This window comes from Mustela nigripes, chromosome 6 (genome assembly GCF_022355385.1).
Source record: "Mustela nigripes isolate SB6536 chromosome 6, MUSNIG.SB6536, whole genome shotgun sequence".
Classification (NCBI taxonomy): domain Eukaryota; kingdom Metazoa; phylum Chordata; class Mammalia; order Carnivora; family Mustelidae; genus Mustela; species Mustela nigripes.
In genome coordinates, this window is record NC_081562.1 from 51,592,129 (window position 1) to 51,613,913 (window position 21,785).

The window sequence follows — 21,785 nt, forward strand, 5'->3', positions numbered from 1 at the left end:
AGTTTCAGACAACTGAGCAAAAAGAAAACTGGCTCCACTGGTGTTTTCATTCTCTATTTTTGATCTTTCTTTCTCTATCCTTTACTTTCAATTAGTCCTACATAGAAGAAATCAGTGCTCCTGAGACAAACATGTTTATACTACTACTCCTCATGTGTTCATTCACGTATTTGAAGGTCTCACATCTGAAGGCAAGTTTATGCCAAGAATGCACACGGCACATCACCACAGCCCTCAGAATACCCGAAAAGCTCTAGGTTCCCAACTTTGTAAATCAGAGGTTTACAACAGATTCCAAGGAAGGTATGTTACAAGTCACCTTACAGCCAAATATGGTACGCTAATAGGATCTTAGGGCTAGAAAAGAATGTAAACATAATTTCGCTAAACCTCCTTCTGCAACAGAGATTCCTTCTAGACCATCTACTATAACAGATGGTCACAAAGGCACTGCTTACACACTCCCAGTTACGGCCACACACTGTTTTGCAGAGCAGACGGTTACAATTTTTGACAGCCCTCATTAATCAGACATGATCCTTCTTTTGGACCCGCATCCACATTCTGTCATCTCCACGCCATCACTGATGGGAAAAACCGAACATTCCAGGAGCAACTGGGTGGCTCAGCTGGTTGAGTGTCTGACTCTTGGTTTCAGCTCAGGTCATGAAATCGGTGTCCTAGGATCAAGCCCCATGTTGGACTCTGTGCTCACAGGGAATTTGCTTGGGATTTTCTCTCTCCCTTTCTCTCTGCCCCTTCCCATCTCTCTCCCAGGTGCGCGCTCTCTCTTTCTCTCTCTCTCAAATAAATAAATCTTTAAAAAAGGGGGTGAACAGTCCAAGGGCAGATCCCACGTGATGGCACTGGAGCGCCCCCCACAGGTAACAATCGTTACTGACGAGCTCTTCCACGTAGGTTTTCCCAAGCACCGACAGACTCTTCTAACAAAAGCACCTAATTTTTCTCTCTGTTGCCCTCAAGGAAGTCATAATAGACTTCGTCAAACGTCTTACTGAAATCCATATATACAATTTCGCCGGCATCCTCCCAATCTCTTTTCCAGACACTATCCATTTTTTTTTAAAACCAGCCATTGCTAATAAAATTAAAAATTAAAAAAGAGCGAGGTGATTTACATACAGAAGGAAAAAAACCAGCAGATTATTCTGTGTGTGGCACTGAGAACTGAAAGAACAGAGGAAGACCACCAGGGAGAATCCTTCCACGTCTTCAGCTCGAAAATAAAGACCTTATACACAGTCCACATTTTTCATCTGGAGCCATTTCAGGTTTGCTAGCAGATTTATGGCCCACCATAATTGGATCCCAGCCACTGAATTAGTTTTTTTTTTTTTTTTTTTTAAGACTGAATACAGGAAAAAGGGTGCCTTGAAATGACATTCACCATTTCTCTCCGTAACACCCTATGATGCCAAAGAAAACCAACAAGTCAATTTATGATCCAAACTATGGACGTGCACTTAAACAGACATTTATATTTAGATACTGCTGGGAAAAAAAATTTCTATGTCTTTTTTCATGACTGACATGCTTTGCAAAAAAAGCCTAGAAACATAAGTTGTACAAAATTAAGCTCAGTTCATCTCCACCCAGATGTTTTCCTCAGCAGAAGAAAAGCCACTAAAATGCTTCTAATCAATCAAACCACAGCCTGCATTTTTCCCTCGAGGATTCTCTTAAAGCAGAGGAATGAGGTGGTTCTCTCTTCTCCTAATTCCCAAGATTGGACATTTCTGTAGGACAAAGAGGGTGTATGTCAACATAGCTCTCCTTTGTTCTGGCAATGTTTAAGGGAAATAAAATGTGGGAAGTCCCGCTTTCAGAAAGACATGATTTGACTAAGGTAGAAGCCGTGTGCTGGGCAGTAGGGAAAAAGCACCAAGCCAGGAGTGGAGGACTTGGCTCCCGGTCCTGGATCTGCCGCTAGAAAGCCAAGGGAACTGGCCACACGCTCACTCTCTGTCAAGTGAGAGGATTAGAGCAGTTGATCTTTAAGCTTCTTTTGTTTTTCTTTGAAGATTTTATTTATTTATTTGAGAGCTTGTGAGAGAGCGAGAGAAAGAGCGCAGGAGCAGAGAGGGCTGAGTGGGAACAGAGCTCAGACCAGTGCAGAAGGTTCTGGCCGTGAAATAGTGGGAACACCTTGCATAGGTAAGGCATAGGCATCCAAAATGGGCCTCCGACACAACCTGTCTGCAAACAAGCCCGTCCTCCTCCCCCCGTACACTTGGGCTTGCCTTCCTAAGCCAGGACTCGTCGGTTGTCTTCATTTCCCCATTTCTTCCCTCTCCGCATATCCATCTTCTAAGGCCAACTCCTATCAATTTCGCCTTCTAAGTATCGTCTACTCCATCCTTGTTGCTACCCGTCACTGCCTCTCACAAGCTCCTGCTGTCACACTTGACCCCTCAAGTCCACCCTTCACAATGCTGCCCCTGCCCGTATCTGGCAGAAGTCACAACTCAGATCATCTTCCTTCTCTCCTTAGGACCTTTCAGGTCTTCTTTTTCCCTTTCCAAAGGCTCCACAGAAACCCTGGAATTCCAGCAAGCACAATTTCACAACCACTGGCCTAAAAGGTCAAGTCCAATCCTTACCATGGGCTGGAGTCTGCCATACCCACCCCAAATGCCAAACTCCTCGTCGTTTCCTTCACACGCCACCAACTTTTCCAGTGGCTATGAGTTTGTGCATGCCACTCCCTCAACCATGAGTCCCCTTCCTGCTCTGCTCTGTACCACTGCCCTCAACATACACACACACACACACACAATCTCACATGTGCAGACACCCAGGCGGCAGTGTGGACAATCCCTCTGGCAGTAAAAGGCCAACTGTATTAGAGCTGAGGGAATCTAGAAGGAGGGCCACCATCTGTGAGTGTTGTTTAATCCAGCAAACATTTATTGAAAAAGAGAAGGCAGGAAACTAATCACAGACTCTGAACAGGTGTTTGCTAAATGAAGTAATAAATTTATTGAGCAGCCCTAGTAAAAGGCAAAGTGCTAAGTGTTTATGAGCAAAGCACAATCTCTATCCTCAAGGAGCTTAAAAATATCACCTAGGAAAGAAGATGGTCCTCAGTCAAGGTCAAATGTGATGAATGCTCTTGAGAGATGTACAAAGAAAATGCTGCAGTGGTTCAAAGAAATGGGAGATGGTTTTCTTTGGCGGGGTGGGGGGGAGGCGGAGATGATTTTCATTGAGACTATCAGAGAATGTTCCACAAAGGAAATGGTATCTGAACTTTTCAGGAGGAGGCAGGCCTTGAACATGTGGAGGTAGAAGGGAATGACTGAGCAGTGGGGGTACAGGGACAGAGGGGGCATATTCTCAGGGATTTCAGGGAGCACGGAAGACAGCTTGACTTGACTAGAGTAAGTCAAGGGTACAAAACGCAAAAGCTATGGCTGAAAAGATGGGTTAATGCCGGTCAAGAGTACTGATGCTAAAGCTGAGAAGTCCTGCTTCATTTTGTAGACAGGACACGGAAGTAGCCACTGAAGTTTCACAAGTGAGGGAGAAGGCATGGTACCCCAACGTCCTGCCTTGGGCATATGATTCTGGCAGTTCTGTGGGACATGGGAGGATCTCATATATGGAAAATGCCAAGCGTGGACCTCACACACAGAGCCGTGCTCAATAAAGGTACTTCCCTCTGAGAGAGAATGAGCAATGATGCAGCCATGGCCCCGGGATATGTGAGGAGAGCATCGAGGTCAGCCTCAGACAGAACCCTTCCTCTTCTGAGACAGGAAAAAAGGAAGAAGAGAAGAGAATGCAAAGAAAAGTTGAAATAAAAACTATAAATGTTCAGGGAAGTTCTGTCGGGTGGTCACCATTCTCAATGAGTCAGGCAGCTGTCTGCTAAACATCAGGGATTCTGAGAAGGAGCTGGAGATGCCAGGAAATGAACAAAGAAAGAGAAACTCCTCACTTCCCCAGCCCTAAGTCAGGGTCTGAGTCTTCGGTTTCCAATCTGTTGACGGGACGGAGCACCCAAACATGACCTCGTGCATGGAACCCAGCATATGAGTACAAACTGAAACCCAGAAACAGGAGAGAGAAATCACAGAGAAAGAAGGAAATAAGGCCCAAGGACAACCTTAGATAAGACCCACGGTTGGTGGGTGGGCAGAAGGAACAACCAGAAAGAGAAGCAGCAGTTAGAAGCGTCAGAGGAAAACAAGGGTAAAATCATATTATAGAACATAATGCAAGAGAGAATATTAACAATGTTGCTGTTATTACTATACTATCAATTTTAATGCCTTTGTGAATATGATACTGAGATATAATAACATGCCAGAAAATAACAAAACCCTTCAAGTCTTTCATATTAAAACTTAAGATTAATACATAGATCTCAGAGTCCTGGGATTGAGCCCTGCACCGGGCTTCCTGCTCCCTCTCCCTCTGCACTGCAACCCCTGCCCACCCCCGCACTGTGCTCTCTCTCAACCTCTCAAATAAACAAAATCTTAAAAAAAAAAAACATAATGACATGAGTATAAAATATGGATAAAACAAATAAACTACTATGCTAATTAGAATAATCTCCTTTTTATCCAATAATCTCCTTTTTATCCTCAACAATTTCTTCCCCAAAATCATTATGTTGCCCCACATGTCTCCTTTTAAAAGGTTAAAAATCAGATTCAGGGGTGCCTGAGTGGCTCAGTCTGTTGAGCATCCAACTCTTAATTTCAGCGCAGGTCCCAGTGGGGAGTCTATCTGAGGATGCCCTGCCTCTGCCCCTCCCCCTACTCACACACTCTCTTTCTCTCAAAAATAAATAAATCTTCTTTTTTTTTTTTTAAAGATTTTATTTATTATTTGACAGAGAGAGAGATCAAAAGTAGGCAGAGAGGCAGGCAGAGAGAGAGGGGCAAGCAGGCTCCCCTCTGAGCAGAGAGCCTGATGTGGGGCTCGATCCCAGGACCCTGAGATCATGACCTGAGCCGAAGGCAGAGGCTTAACCCACTGAGCAACCCAGGTGCCCCTCAAAGATAAATAAATCTAAAAATAATCAGATTTGGAAGTTTGGGGTTTTTGTGGTTTTTTGGAGGTTGGACTCTTAAGCAACACAGCTTGAATGGAAGCATAACAAATACCCATTATTCATTTCTTCCTTCCTCTTGTGACAGATTTTGATCAAATTATATATAGACTCTTGGTCAAGTAAAAAACAATCTGAGGGCTAGCCAAACATATTTTCCTGAGTTCCTTGATGTCAGGCCATGCTGCCCACTCACCTGCATGAGTTCATGGCTTTCCAGAAGGTCATTCTCTAGCATCTCCTGGGTAAGGCGCCCCATGGTGCTGTAGAATTCATCTGCTGTCTCACAGCATTCTATCTGCCTAGATAAAGAAAGGAGAGTAGAAGAAAACGTTTAGGCCCCCCTGTTGTTGTTTATCAGGTATATGCTGCAGGTGCAAAACAAGGTATTGCCTCTTGCCATCAAAGTTAGCAATCAACAAAAATCACAATCCTAGGCACTTGCCTATGGCTTAGACACAGTTTGCATGTCCCTGCTTGCAATTCTCTGCTATTTCCAAATTAACCCATTTTTGCTGATTTTTTTTTTTTTAATAAGTCACAATCCTGGTACACAGTCTGCAAAAAAAACACCAAAGGCGGCTTAGAGGTACTTGTTACAGGATGAGCTCTCTCTCGTTTCTGCCCGCCAGCCTCACAGCCCCACCCGCGGCATCTTGCTTATTTTCATGTGACATGTTCTACACAATACACTCACCATCTGTCAGAACTAATAACCACAAAATTGGGTCCTGAAGAACAATTACCCCCCTGTAGGGAATCTGGGGCCACGATGGTGCTATCACCAATAGACTGAAACCAAACCGCAGTAGAAGTGATAGATGAAAAATATAAGAACAAGAACTTCTAACTTTTGTGCACATTTCATCATCCCCAGGATGCTTTCACAGACAGAAATTTTTCGGTTCTTCTCTAGCTACTGTAGCCAGCTAGCCATTACACTGTGCTTCTTGCATTTGCTTCTTGCATCTACATGTAAATAAAGAAACCTGTCACCTGGCAACCTGTAAGGCAGGTTAGACTTTCATCCTTCTGGGGGGGGGGGGGCGCGGAGAAAAAAGGAAGAGTTTCAAGCACAGAGCGCCGTGAGCAGCTCTTCCTGCCCGCGGGTCCTGGGGCCGTGCTTTACTGCAACCACCTTTTTGGCACAGATAAATAAATAAGCAAATAAATAAATATCAAAAAAATAAAGCAAAAATACCGTGCATGTGTATCTACTATCACGTTTTCTATACAGTAGGATAATTGTATTTGCCCCCCCAACCTATAAGACATACACTTTGACATACGCTAATGTCGGGGAATTTCCACGGGGCCATCCAGAAAACACCATGATGATGGAAAAACTGCAGGTGCTCGAGTGCGCTCTTCAGTCCCCTTGCCATCAAGCGAAATAGCCTGTTGAAGTGTTATTGCAAAACTCCAGAGTAGCGTGTGAGCATAATTGAAAAAGTGGTTAAGTGTACCCTGGAGGGTGAGGAAAGGAAATAATGCTTCAGAAGAGTTCTGAAAAATATACTCCAGGCTGACAAGGAAGAAAAAGCTTTCCAAAGACATGGATGCGGGAGATGGCAGGCCCTTTCCAGGCTGTGGAAGGAGCTCCATGCGACCAAAGGTGGCCAGGTGGCCTGCATGGCCAGAGGGTGACGGAGAGAGTGAGGGTACAGAGCTACAGACAGCAGATGGCAATGGCGTCACGTGCCTGCTGAGGCTCTCGGGGCAAGAGTCCCTGAAAGGCACTTCCGAGGGAGTGTGGGAACAGATGTGCCCTCGGCAAGGTCGGCTGGAGGTCGCACAGCAAGTGTAGGGTATGATGGGAAGATCAGGGAGGAAACATGGCGCTAGGCCAGGATGACGTATGAGGGAGCAAAACAACACAGGGTGTCATAGGAGAACGGATACTTGAGAGACGCCAGGGAAGGCTGTGCTGAGGGTCCACGGCTTACGGATTCCCAAAGCACCGCCTGATGTGAGTGCAAAGAAGAAATGCCAAGTTGCAGGAGGAAGAGGAATGGAGAGGTCCCACGGAGCTGCAGTTCATGATTTTTCCAGCAAAAAGTTTGTGGGGAGGAATACAGGCGCTGGAGTCCGAAAGATCCAGGATTAAGTCCCAGCTCTGCAGCTGATGAGCTATGGGACCATGAGCTAGTTAATTCACCCTCTGGGTTAGCTTTCCCACTTGGAAAGGCAGGAGAAGAATCCTACCTACTCCCTGGGGTTATGCAGAGTACCGAATGAGACCAGGCGTTTAAGCTGCCTGATGTCATGACAGCACTGTGCTGGCTGCCCTTCCTTTCGTTTAATAAGTGGCATACTCAAAAAGATGTAGAAGTGCAGGGAGCAAAGACACTGAAACATTTAAAGTCCCACCAGTGTCATTCCTCTATCCCCTGAACTTCATAAACAATACCAGTTTATTGTCAGTAGACTCACGTTAGTAAAAGTGAGATTCTAGGGGCACGCGGCTGGCTCAGTCAGGGGTAGAACATGTGACTCTGGATCTCAGGGTTGTGGGTTCGAGACCCACATTAGTGGTAGAGATTATGTAAAAATAAAATCTTTAAAAAAAAAAGTGCAGATCCTAATGTCAGGATATCTGGGTTCAAAATCAGGCCCTAACACTTACTGAGTGACCTTGGGCGATTCACTTAACTTCTCTGTGGCTCAGTTCCCACATCTGTAAGATGGGGGTGAGAACAGTACCTACCTCATAAAATAATGGTGAGTACTAAACAAGCTAGCTTCACCTCTACAGTGCTTCGAGCAATGCTGGTCCACACCATGACTCCCCTGAGAGGACCAGACAAATTCTGATCCTACGCGTAATGGATGGGGGGAGTAAAACCAGAATCTCTTCTTTTCCTCCTGCCCCATAACTAAGAATGAGTACAAAGGTGACTTTAACGGACTCAGCCTCAGTAAAGTGTTACACTGTTTTAATTCCATAAACTAGTTACCCGGTAACTGGACTATCCTACCCACAGACACAGTCAAAGTTCAAGGAGCTTCGGGCATAGAGTAGGTTGGAAATGTAGGACTGCAGAAAGATCTAGATATCGAGGGAAAATGAAAAGATAAGTAAACAGCACTCCAAATCCCCAGCAGACTCATTTATTTGCCCAGCTGAGAAGCAGTATACCAAAAATCAAAAGCGAAGGAGATGGCTATGTGCTGTTTCCAAATAGTTGTACAAAATAATGATCTTTCTAAATCCCTGAATTGATAGTTGGTGGATCTTTCTTGCAAAAAATGGGAAATACTGCAAGTCTCCCAGGAAACAACTTAACATAAATAAAAGGCTGGTTAAAAGGTTTTTGAAGCAAAACACTGGCAGTGATTTATTAGTTTTCTGACATGTTGTCTATGAGTACTCACTCAAGTCATTTAAAACTCTAGGAAACAAACATTAAAAACTTCTCTGCATCTTAACTCTTAACAATTTCATCCCAATGTCCCTTCCATTACCCAAAATGTAGAATTCTAACATAATAGTCATAATATATTAGAGATGGGTGAAAATACCCTCCTTTTCACAGTCCCACTACTGGTAACAAATACAAGTAACATCTATGTGGTACTATGTTTGGTAGTAACAGATTTCATCACAGAATTAATTCCTGATGAAAAATAAGAGGCTCAATGTGTTCTGCTATTTTTTAAAAGTAGGATCCACTCCCAAAGTAGGGCTTGAACTCACGACCATGCGATCAAGAGTCGTGTGCTCTACTAACTGAGCCAACCAGGTGCCCTCTGTGTGTTCTACTCTTGACTATGTACTAAGCACCAGAGAGACCCTATACATCTTATTTCATTTAATTTTATTATGGCCCTGAAGGGCAGAACTAAATAAATACTAAGGACTTAAAAATCATTCACATCGTGAATGTAAGCCAACAAACACAGCTACTCCTCTTCCAATCTTCCTCTCTTCCATCTCAGTTCCTCCCCCACCCTCTCTTCCCAACTAGAGTCTAGGGAGAGGGTGCACAGTAAACCAGCCAGGACACTAGCACTGAAGTGGAGATCTACAGACCTGGAAAAGCCTGCCCCCCCTCCCCAACATAGATTCTATTTGCCCCCCCATAATCAAGAATCAGCCAACTAAGATTTCAGAAGGCTAAAGCAATTCAACCAAGTTCCCAACTTTCTCTTTTGCGCCTCCTTAAATACAGATGGTTTTCACGTTAGAGCACAAAACTGCTTCAAGCCCCCCAAACCACAGAACAAAACAGAATGGGGAAATCACTTACTCTCCCAATTTTGCCCAGATGGCCAACGACACTCTCAAGATGATTTCCGAACCTTCAAAGAAGACTGAATCCCAGATCTTGAAGACCGTATGGTGAGGGAGGCACGTAGCAAAGAGAGTCAGAAACCATTGCATCGTGAAGACGTTCGTGAGTGGAGGCTCATAGCCACCTGAAATGAAACAAACATTCTGTGTTTCTTCAGAACTGATGCAAGATATAAAATTAGCCTTGTTCAATCATCCACAACCACCAAATATGTTACATTTCCTGACTGATTTCTTTAGATCTCTACATTTTGGTTCTTTCCTCACTTTTCTCCTTCCCTTTTTTGGAAGAACACAGGTGTGTTTGACAAAAAAAAATCTCAATAAGCGATTTTCACAAATTCTTTATGATACTTCAAAAATCTTTTATCTAAAGATTTTATTTATTTAGTTATATGACAGAGAGAGAAAGAGAGCACAAGTAGGGGAATGGTAGGCAGAAGGAGAGGGGGAAGCAGGCTCCCCGCTAAGCAGGGAGCCCATCGCAGGGCTCAATCTCAGGACGCTGGGATCATGACCTGAGCCGAAGGCAGATGCTTAACTGACTGAGCCACCCAAGTGCCCTGATATTTCAGAAATCTTAACCTAAAACTTAATTTGGCTCTACCTATTTTGGGGTGTTCAAAATTAAGGAGGGAATGCTCTCCTCACCAAAAACAGGATAAGAAGAAAGGATTTTAGCCTCTTAGAAGTAGAATCCAATTTTCGAAACCTCATAAAGCCCACTTTTATTCAAGTGCTGCTGATAAAAATATGGCTCTTTATGAAATTATTTGTCTACTTCTTAAATTATAGACAGCTCTCAGACCACAGTGGAATTAAACTGGAAATCATAACAGAAAAAGAGCTAGAAAAGCTCAGAGTATTTGCAGATTAAACAACATGAAATTTTAAAAATATTGTGAATTAAACAATCCACACAGCTCACACTGAAGTTTCTGAATTTACCAAAAACACAGAGCTCCCTCCTACTTTCTGTGATGGCATTAAGTATGTATTTTATGAAATGTAAAAATGTAGGTATTTAAACTGATTCTCCCTCCAAGTCAGTCAGACTACACATTTGCCCAAGGATTAGCCAAACAAGATCTGTTCTCCTGCCCTCATTTTCTCTCTTCTTCTGCAAAAACAAAGGAACATCACGGTTCAGAAAATCAAGAATCTGAGGACAGGGCTTATGGGCAAGTTCAGGACATTTGGAGGCAAAGGTGGAACCCAGGAAAGCATATCTGACATCGGACAGGCAAGGCAGTCTATCTGGACGTATTAGGACACCCCAAGAGGTGTGCAAGGGTACTGCACAGCCAAATTAAAAATTATTCAGGTGGCCGAGAAGAAAATGCTGAGAGACAGCCAGGCATCACTAAAATGTCCAGTGTACTGTAATCACAGATTAGGTCCTCACAACCTTTCCTATTTTCCCAGATTTCAATGCACGGGTGCAGAACTGGCAACCATTTCCAGGAAACACAACAAACTTCATTATTCTTTCTGGGACCCCTGCACAGAGCCAGGCAAGTATAGGCAGCAGGTATGACCACAGCCTCAAGCTCGGGCTCCTCAGCAAGCGGGGCCATGCCCACCAGACAGCGACAACTCAGGGCCTCCCACTTGCTGAGCAGAGGCTCCACCCCTCCCTCGACCCAGGGCCTCCCCCGACACTGCAGGGCTCCAAAGCCTACCTGGAGGTCCGGGGAGCCCTTCTCCAGAAAGAGTGGACCTATTCATCTCTAGTAAACCTAAATACCCCTACCACGGATAGATAAGAGGAGCACTGAACATCCGAATCCAAAAGACTGTTGGTTTATCTCCTAAAAGTTAAGGGGGATGCATATTTGACTCTCCACAGGTTCCATGGTTCAGGCAAAAGCATAGTGTGTGAGAAATCGTACAGTCGCTCAGCTTTAAAGAACTCCTATGGGTTGGTATGAGCTGAGAGCAGCTGAACTAGATGGTAAGACAGACTCTCCATCTAGGAAGAAATGCATCCTGTTAGATGTCCATTCAGGACTGGTAAAGTACTCGGTTCTTGACGGACTTCCCAACCAGGACCAGTCTGAGGTTCAACACGGGGCCCTATGATTTTTTTTCAGTTGTGTTTTTGTTCTCTAACCATCTATTTCAATGCACCAAACGCTCATGAACAGAAATACCTGAAAACAAGTATTTCTGCGCAAGGTCTAGGCTCAGGGGGGACAGTGGAATCGGGGAAGTGAAATATTCCCAGGAGTGTAACGGCGCCGAGTCATCACTACCTCCACTTTCCTTGTTCGCGGTTCTCTGAAGAGTGTCCAGGTGCTGAGATAACTCGGGGAGCTTCAGGCTCAAGAGATCCCTGAAGACAGCCATGTCCACGGATAGAGCCCGGAGGTTATTGACAAAATAACTTTCAGGAAGTACCTTATCAATAAGGTAAATCATAATCTGAAGAAAAAGATAAAGAATAAGATCGCTTCCTAAACACTGAGATCCCAACATGTCCCAAATAAAAGGAACATATTTAAAAATGCAGTTAGCCAAAGCACACCATCATTTCAATGTGTCAATACTGAATGTTCTGGACTTCTGTGGCTCATGTGCACGCTGGGTGAGGAGTGAGAGGCATAATTATTAAAGGAACTCAGACCCACAGTCCACTGCTGTCTGAAATTTCTAGATGGGGCACCAGACCCGAGTGCAGCCCCTAAGGAGCTGTGCTGGTACAAGGCTCAGCCTCACTCAGTGGTGGAGCCCGAGCTCCATCAGCAGCAAGCAACAATCCCATACTGGCTCCCTGGTGGCAGCACAGTTTCACAACCTTCATATGAAAACCAAGAGCTGAACCATCATAAACCTCACCCCACTCCGCCTCAAACGAAAGCAAGTCTAGAGACATACTTAGCATCAACCTGGTTATTGGAACTGAGAGTGGCTTTCCGTCCACTTTCCTCTCCCAGGACAATGCAACAAGGGTTTTGTTTGAACGTGGGGTACTTTCAAAGTCTGGATTTCTTTCATAAGATTATCTCACAAGTTCTTCAAATTACTATTTTCATTCTAACTTTTCTAGTTGTGTTACCTTTGCTAAGATGTCAAGAACCACCAGAATGACCCAGCAAAACACACGAGTTCTGTGTGTCAGTCTCGGGTCCTTACTCTGTCAGCTGGTATCCTCTGCTGTGCTCCTCCTCCCTAGAAGACCACTCACTCCCCGGAGCACAGGAAAAACAAAATTAAGAATAAAATCATAGCTGGCCCTATATCATGGTCTCACATTTTAATTTTCAGTCTAACACAAAACTCTATTTCCCAAGAAAATTCTCTCCCAGACCTGACAAGGGCCCATCTTTCCCTCATCTCTGGCTTCCAGTTTCTACTTTTTAGGATCATTGTTTTGACTAAGCGAATAAGGACTGGGCCATTCTCTTGAGAGAATACCTCTGAGACCTTTATTACAGAGGGAGCTGAGCAATAAAAGGAGAACAGTAGATTCAATCTGTGTGGAGGAAGGAGGTCCTGGAGGGACTAGGGCTAGCTGATGAGGGGGTACAGATGTCCAGCAGAGAAGACTGCCCTCTCTGAGTAAGGAGAAGAGGGATGGACAGGCTCACAAAGGCAATATTTAAAGGTAATGGTCTATTATGGTACTTTTTATCTAAGGATATAATACAAGAGAGATACTTCAGCTTTTCTGAAGAAATGATGATCTCTCAAAATTACATGAAACAAGAAGAACAAAAATTTTCAGTTATCATGGTAATTCCTGTGACACACTGAAATTCTCTGTCCAAAGGCATCTCAAAGTCTCACGTAGGGCATCAGAGACAGCCGTGTGTCATGCTAGGTGGGCCACTCCACCCACTGATACATTTTGAAGACCACACATTAGATTTTTTTTTTTTAAGATTTTATTTATTTATTTGACAGACAGAGATCACAAGTAGGCAGAGAGGTAGGAAGAGAGAGAGGCGGAAGCAGGCTCTCTGCTGAGCAGAGAGCCCAACGTGGGGCTCGATCCCAGGACCTGAGATCATGACCTGAGCCGAAGTAAGAGGCTTTAACCCACTGAGCCACCCAGGCGTCCCCAAGCATTAGATCTTTAAAAAAATTCAGATAAATAATGGCAATAGAGCAAAAATAGTGTCTCCAATAAATGGTGCTGGACCAATGGGAAGTCCACATGCCAAAAACTAAACCTAGACACAAAACTTACACCTTTCACCAAAAAATGACTCAAGAGAGAACGCATACCTAAATGTAAAATGCAAAACTATAAATCTCTTAGAAGATAAGATAGCCTAGATGACCTTGGGTATGGTTATGACTTTTTAGATGCAACAGCAAGGACACGATCAATGAAAGAAACCATTGGTAAGCTAGATTACTTCAAAATTAAAAACTTCGGGCGCCTGGGTGGCTCAGTGGGTTGAGCCGCTGCCTTCGGCTCAGGTCATGATCTCAGGGTCCTGGGATCGAGTCCCGCATCGGGCTCTCTGCTCAGCAGGGAGCCTGCTTCCTCCTCTCTCTCTCTCTCTGCCTGCCTCTCTGCCTACTTGTGATCTCTCTCTGTCAAATAAATAAATAAAATCTTTAAAAAAAAAATTAAAAACTTCGGTTTTGTGAAAGACAATGTCAACAGAATGAAAGGACATGCCACAGATTGGGAGAAATATTTGTCAAAGGCGTATCTGATAAAAGACAGTCATCCAAAATATACAAAGAATTCTTAAAACTCCAAATAAAATAATGTGACTAAAAATGGACCAAACAAGTCCTTTGCCAAAGATGCATTCAGATGGGATATAAGAAAAAAGAGAAAGATGGGATATAAGCATATGAAAGAATCTTCACATCATATATCATTAGGGAAATTCAAATTAAAACAGGATACCATGGCACACAACTACTAGAATAGCCAAAATCCAGGGGTGCCTGGGTGGCTCAATGGGTTAAGCCTCTGCCTTTGGCTCAGGTCATGATCCCAGGGTCCTAGGATTGGGCCCCACATTGGGCTCTCTGCTCGGCAGGAAGCCTGCTTCCCCCTCTCTCTCTGCCTGCCTCTGCCTACTTGTGATCTCTCTCTCTGTCAAATAAATAAATAAAATCTTTAAAAAAAAAAAAAATGAAAGAAAGAAAGAAAAAAAGAATGGCCAAAATCTGGAATACACCCAATGTTGACAAGGATATGGAGCAACAGAAACTCTCACACATTGCTGATGGGAATGCAAAACCCTATAGCCACTTGGGAAGACAGTTTGGTGGTTTCTCACAAAACTAAATATACTTTCACCATCTGATCCAGCGATCACTCTCATTGGTATTTACCCAAAGGAGCTGAAAACTCATGTCTACACAAAAACTTGTGCACAGATGTTTATAGCAGCTATATTCATATTTGCTGGAACTTGGAAGCAGCAGAGACATCCTTCAGTAGGTGAACGGATAAACCGCGCATACCCAGACAGTGGAGTATTATTCAGCACTAAATTAAATGAGCCACCAAGCCATGAAAAGACAGGAAAGAAGGAACCTTACATGCTTATTACAAAGTGAAAGAAGCCAATCTTAAAAGGCTACATACTGTATGATTCCAACTATATGACATCAGGATAGAGCAAGAGATCATAAAAAGACCAGTGGTTGCCCGGGGAGTGGGGGTAGGGTAGGGGGGAAAGGCGGGGGGATAACCAGGCAGAGCACAGAGGATTGTTAGGGCAGTAAACACACTCTGGATGAATATTATAAAGATACATCATTAAACATCTGTCTGACCCACAGAATGTACAACACCAAGGGTGAATTCTAATGTAAACTATGCAATTTAGGCGCCTATGACCTGTACCAGGCAACCTGTGGATTGTAATCCATGTTACAATCATGGATTGTAACAAATGTACATTTGGTGGGGAATGTTGATAGTGGGGAAGCTGTACACTTGTGGGAGCAAGAGGCATATGGAAAATCTCTGCACCTTCCTCTCAATTTTGCTGTGAACCTGAAACTGCTCTAAAAAAATTACATATTTTTAAAAATAAATAATGAAGGAGCCTAAACATTTTAACAAATAGTTAAAAACAGTTGCTAAGAAAAAACAGTAAGTGCTCAAAAGCACACAAAATGGTTTAATTACTTCCCAAAAAAACTATTTATTTGCCTAATAATTAAAACTTGCAGGGTCCAAAGTGGCAGCTAAAAAACACTGACCCCAATATCTTCCCTTGTATCTGAAGTGATTCTTCATGAATCCAATCTTTGTCTGCATATTCAATGTCTAACCACAAGATTCTGAAATGATGATGATGTCATTTCATCTCACGGAGTTCGTTTTCTTAGAGGCAGAAATATAAATATTCAGTTCCTCAGCTTTATCTCATCCATCTTTTTTATGTGAATTTTTAGTTTGTCAAGGAGTTTCTTTCATGATTTGAATGGCAAGTATGTCCCCGCCCCCAGACCTCTCCACCTCACTCCTAACCTGAATTGCTTATTCCAACTTTTCAACAGTCCTTTTTATAGTCACAGAAATAACATCTGAAAAGAACAAAATCACCTAAAGCTAATAGACTGAGCAAAACAAAGGCTTAATAAAAAATGTTTTGAACTCATGTATTTGATTTGTCATTGGCTCCCCTCTCCCTCACTTAATGTGATAAAGAAGGAGTTTCAGAGCTGTTTCCTGAAGTACAAGAATGGAAAAAAAATGAAAGGGTGAATACAGATTTAGACCAGGTCAGGCTGGGTTTATAATTAATTCCACCATGATGCATATAAAACCTGGAGGAACATTTGTTTATTTTTCCATATGACATTAGTCAGTGACTGGGAATATCACTAAGGTATTTATCGCAGTCAAACACAAGGCTGGGGCCGGGGGAGGCTCCTGAAAACAAAGACTGAGTATCCATCCCATCCATCACAAAGCATTACAACCCCTAGCAGTTTGAGGGTTCAATTATGAATTAGCAACCCCATACTGCCCCAGGCTAATAAGGAAGCAGCCATCCTGTGCCTGTGAAATGCTTCATTTCTCATAAAGATTATTTCTGGTGACTCACGGACTCACATTCCAATTTATTAGCTTAAATTGTTTGTAACCCATCTCAAAGTGTTTCCAAAATGTTTTTACTGATAAAGGCTCCAGGTACTAAAGATTAAAAGATCATAAAATATCATTCATTTCCATAACCTTTTTCCATGCAAATACCTTCCATCATATACATGTACTCTTAGCTTACCTCCTCCATACCACTCCCCATCTATGAGATAGTAAAGCAATAAAAAGATCCAACTGGAATTAAACATAACTTGTGGAGCAGGCAGCTTCTAACATGACGACCTTATGACCTCCACCTCTTGACAGTCACATTCTTATATGAGCCCTTCCCCTTGAGTAAGAGCTGGACCCAATGACTGGCTTCTAATGAATAGAATATGGCAAAAATGATGGAATGCAGCTTCTGGTATTAGGGTACAAATCTGCAGTTTAATCTCTCCTGCCTTGCTCATTCTCTTTTACTCTCCTCCTCACTCTGAGGGATGCCAGCCACCTCGCTGTAAGATGGAGACATGGCAAAGAACTATAAAAGGTCTCCGGCCAATAGCCAACCAGGAACCCAGGCCCTGGGCCAGCCACCTGTGAGGAATTAAATCTTGCCAACAACCACATGAACTTGGAAGTGAATGCTGTCCCCAGCTGAGCCTTCAGATGAGGCTGCAGACCCAGCCAGCAGTTTGAATGACACAACAATATGACTTAGAGCCAGCTACAGTGGACCCGGGTTCCTGATTCCAAGAAACTGTGAGGTAAATCATGTTTGCTATTTTAAGCAGTTAATTTGTTACAAATCACGATAAATTAATACAATTCATATTCAACTTGCTTTAAAAATGTGATGTTTTATCTATGGGACCAAAAACAATCATTCTCCTCACATCTGGCAGATATGTGAGTCCGTCACTTGACCTGGCTTTAACATGGGGGAAGTGGTGATTATGGGTCAGTACAAGGTGTAGCAAATGGCCATCAGGGAAGAGGAATGACAGTTCACTCTCAGAAGAATTTCAACTGCATTCTTCAGAGCCCCAAACTCACCTTCAGTGCATCCCCTTCGTTGCCTTCCACTACTTCCAGAATTAGAGCAGCCAGGATGTTAAAGCCTTGGCAGTACCCAACATTCTTGTTCCATCGGGCATAGGCCAACAGGACCCGTTTTAACACAACCCTGTCCTGCTCAGCCTCCTGGCCACAGTAGGAACTGCAGCCTGTGCGGTGAAGATCCTGAAGAAGGCAAACAATATTCTTTTAAAATGTCTCCTTATAGTCTCTCCAAAAAATGCCTTTAACTTTGCCTCAGCATTAAATAGAATCAGATTATCAGCATGGATTTTAGCTTTTAAGAATGTTTATGTACCCTATACACATGGGCCAAAACAATTTTTAAAATTTTCTTTTTCCTAATGTTTTCTAATAAGCTAAGATACATTTTTTTTTCCCCAGTTTTTTTGAGATGTAGTTGACTTGAACACTGTCAAGAGCAATTTCAGTCAGGCAAATTTTCTAACCTTCTTCAGAATTTTCTGTCAAAATTTAAAGTATTTCCAGAATTAATACAAAAGTGACTCAATTAACAGAAATTACATTCTATTTCTATATAAACTGAAAGTTTCCTTAAGTACTAAGTCTCGGATAAAATAAGAGTCATTTCAATATATGCGTGATCAATGCTAGTCTTATTCCTTTCTCTGAAATGAGATGTAATATTCAACTATCATATTCAACCCCAAATAATATTAAGGAGCAATATCAAAATATCAAAAAATGCAATACTGTAGAGACAGGAAAATCATTCTGTCCAAGACAGAAAAATCTATCCAAATTATTTTATAAATTTGTATAAAAAATAAACCTCTATCGTGCTTTAGTATTTAATGAAGACAATATATATAATTTAATAACTAAGCAGAGACTATGATTTTCATGAGTTAATGTCATTTTACTGACACAGCATTCACTTCAATGAGAAAAATTAAAGATCCTCTAAATAACATGATTGTTATAAAATGTATACTGCCTTAACTCACAATTTAAACAGAAAGAAAACATTTCAAACATGGAATACTTCATCTCTGAGAAACATTCTGAAATTCCAAATAAACAGCTAAAATATGGACAGCGCCCAGGCTTTATAAACAAACAAAATAGAATTTCATCATTCTTTTTAACATTTGTCTGAAATGGACTGAGTTAGATCATAAAGCAGCTCCTTTCATAGTTAGGACTTTTTCATGAAAAAAGTATCTTCAAATCTGTCAAAACCTTAGCCAAATTCTGATGGCCAAAATTAATGAAAGACAATTTCCCTTTTAAAACTCCAGCTTAGGGGTGCCTGGGTGGCTCAGTTGTTAAGTGTCTGCCTTTGGCTCGGGTCATGATCCCAGGGTCCTGGAATCAGAATCAAGCCCCTGGAGCCCCCCAATACCCCAATACCCCCATCTCCACTTCCTAACCCCCCACTCCATCCAGGCTCCCTGATCTGCTCCCTGCCCAGCGGTAAGTCTGCTTCTCCCTCTCCCACTCCCCCTGCCTGTGTTCCTTTGCTTGCTGTCAAATAAATAAATTAATTAAATAAAATAAATAAATAAATAAATAAAATCTTTCCAAAAAATAAAAAATAAAAATAAATAAAACCCGAGCTTAGCATTATACTGTAATGAACTCATATAAAACCAAAGGCCATGTGTTAGAGGCCTATGTAAGAGAAGAAGAATGGGATCAAATTGAATCAGCAACCTTGGCTTTTGGCAACAGACCCTAATCAATTGAAATAATCCCAGTAGGCAAACCACAGCTGTCTCCACAGCTGGCTTGAACCCTTGACCATCTGGTTTTAAGTAGACCCATCAGTCAATCTGACTATCTTCATAAATTGGCAGTTAAGAAATTATCAAAGATCCTAATAAGAACCCACTCTAACATGAAATATACTTAACTTTAAATTTCAAACCTGTAACTTTCATGTAAAAATCCAGCTAACAGCACTGACCCATGCTAAAGAAAGAAAAAGAAATTTCAATCTCCTATCAAGTGAGCAAGTAAATAGAATATGAATAGGAACATTTTCTTCTTACCGCCAACATGCAAATTTATGAAAACAAGACAAAGTTCCCCATTAAAAGGCTGTTAACTAAGGGAATAAGAAAGCAGAAAATATACGGACATTCAGACCATTCCATTTGATCCTCTGTCCAGGAAACATCTGGCTCTTAGAAACCTCCTTCCAAGTCAAAATAAACAGGTCAAACTCAGGGGCCTTACCTTGACTATCTGAATTCCCATCGAGTCATCATCAGGATTACTCCTTTCATTGAAAGTGAAACGCATGGTTTTGTCCCAATCAATAGCTATACTGTGCAAATACTGATCTGCCAAAGTCAACCAAACCTAAAATATTTAAGAGATATTAAGAGATAAAGAAGAATATTAAGAGATAAAGAAGAATCCTAAAGTAAAATATTAAGAGATAAAGAAAAATCCTAAAGTAAAATATATAATTTCACCTTTCTTTATTAAAAAAAAAATAGTTATTGCAGCTAACAAGAAAATGGGAACAGATCCACATGTAGAAATCAACTTTTCATTGAAATGTTTGCTATACTGAATTGCACCAATTAGGGTCTTTCATTTATTCTTTCCATTAATATTTGTTGAGCTTCTATTATGCACTAAGCAATGATTCAGCCATTAGGGAGGGATACTGTTAAGGAAACAAAAAGTTTTTTCAACTCTTATCTCAGTTCACTGGATTAGCTATACTATCTTCTGAGCTTATTATACTTGGCTTGGAATCACTCTCTGTATTTGGACATTCATGGAAAATGGGTCTTTTTTCACCATGGAGCAGCCTCTGCCTTTAAATCATCCCTCAATCTCTCTCTCACACACAAAACTGACAGATGGGGTCCCATAATGAATAACTTTTTTTTAAAAGAGTCACTGGATATTTTTATTCCTTTGATGACTTTATTCCAAAAAGCTGTTTCTGTAAGAAATAGGGGAACCCCCAATGTTCAAACTCTAAAAGTATTAAAACTAGGTTTGTACTGAGGGTTGCTGGAGGGGAGAAGGGTGGGAAGGATGGGGTGGCCGGGTGATGGACATTGGGGAGGGTGTGTGCTATGGTGAGTGCTGTGAATTGTGTAAGACTGATGAATCACAGACCTGTACCTCTGAAACAAATAATACATGATATGTTACTTTTTTAAAAAAAGACTAGATTTGTAAATCAATATATTAAGAAAGCACTTCAAGTTTTGGTATTTGAACATAATTTAGCAGGAGGAACACTGATCAATATCACCAGCCAGATTTTTCTCCCAAGCATCAGAATCACATACCTTATATTCAATCTAACAGGAATCCATGTCCACTTAGCCTTCAAAATACATCTAGACTCTGATCCCTTTTCTCCATCTCCACTATGGCAACCCTGATCCACCTCTTGCCTGAATTACCCCAAGTCTTCCACTGATCTCCCTGCTTCCGCCCTTGTCCTTCATATTATCAAGCCAGGGAGGTCCATTTAAAATATGTTTTATCATGTTACTCCCCAGCTCAAAACTTCCCAATGCTTCCCATCTGAGACTGGGCAAAGGTCTTACGGCAGTCTCTAATGTCTACATGACCTGCCAACTCCTGACCCCCATCACATTTACCTCTATGACCCTCTCTCCAAATGCTTTCCCTTTGGTTCACTGTCCTCAGCACCCCCAGTGCCTTCCTAGTGCTTGCATACTCCTGAGACAATCGTGGGAGGGTGCTTCCTGTTTGGAGTGCTGGTCCCCCAGGTAGCTCCCCTCACCACCATCAGGGCCCTATTCAAATTTTACCTTGCTATTTAAAATGCCACCTCCTTATCTCCATTCCCCGACCCCCAGGGCTCTCCTTTCTTTCTCTGCTTTATTTTTATGCACGGCACTTATCACCATCTGACATACTTTATATTGTATGCATTGTAAACTCAGTGAGGAGGAAAATTTGGGTCTGTTTTTTTAATCCTCCCACTCCTGTATCCTCAGGACCTGGAACAGTACTTGGCATAGAATCAATAATCAATAAATACTTACTAGATGAATAAATCATGAAGAGAGACAGCCTTCAAATTACTAAATCTAGAATGTTCTTTTGGACATTTCAGACATTTTAAAGAGGAACAGAGTGCCGATCCTTTTGTATTTTAGCCCTCTGAATCCTTACCTTTCTCCTCCATTCCTTTGGTATACCTGTTGACAGCCTGGCAACTGCCTTCAGAGCATCATACCACTAGGAACACAGAAAAAACATTGGCAAAGTGATAATATTGACCTGGATAAGCACTTTTCAACCTTTTTCCTATTTTGACATCCAGAAAGTATGAGAAAATTTGTACAGCA

The 21,785-nt window shown here is 42.1% G+C and overlaps 1 protein-coding gene across 5 annotated transcripts in view; it reads right to left on the reverse strand.

Moving 5' to 3' along the window:
- TBC1D30 (TBC1 domain family member 30) overlaps positions 1-21,785 on the reverse strand; it is an 82,746-nt gene that overhangs the window by 13,862 nt on the left and 47,099 nt on the right. For all 5 annotated transcript variants that reach the window (XM_059402541.1, XM_059402540.1, XM_059402544.1 and 2 more), the window contains 6 exons: positions 21,610-21,675; positions 19,672-19,797; positions 17,449-17,634; positions 11,633-11,801; positions 9,334-9,502; positions 5,280-5,385 (listed from right to left, as the gene is read on the reverse strand). In XM_059402541.1, the coding sequence (XP_059258524.1) occupies positions 5,280-5,385; positions 9,334-9,502; positions 11,633-11,801; positions 17,449-17,634; positions 19,672-19,797; positions 21,610-21,675 (822 nt within the window). The remainder of the gene's footprint in view (positions 1-5,279; positions 5,386-9,333; positions 9,503-11,632; positions 11,802-17,448; positions 17,635-19,671; positions 19,798-21,609; positions 21,676-21,785) is intronic.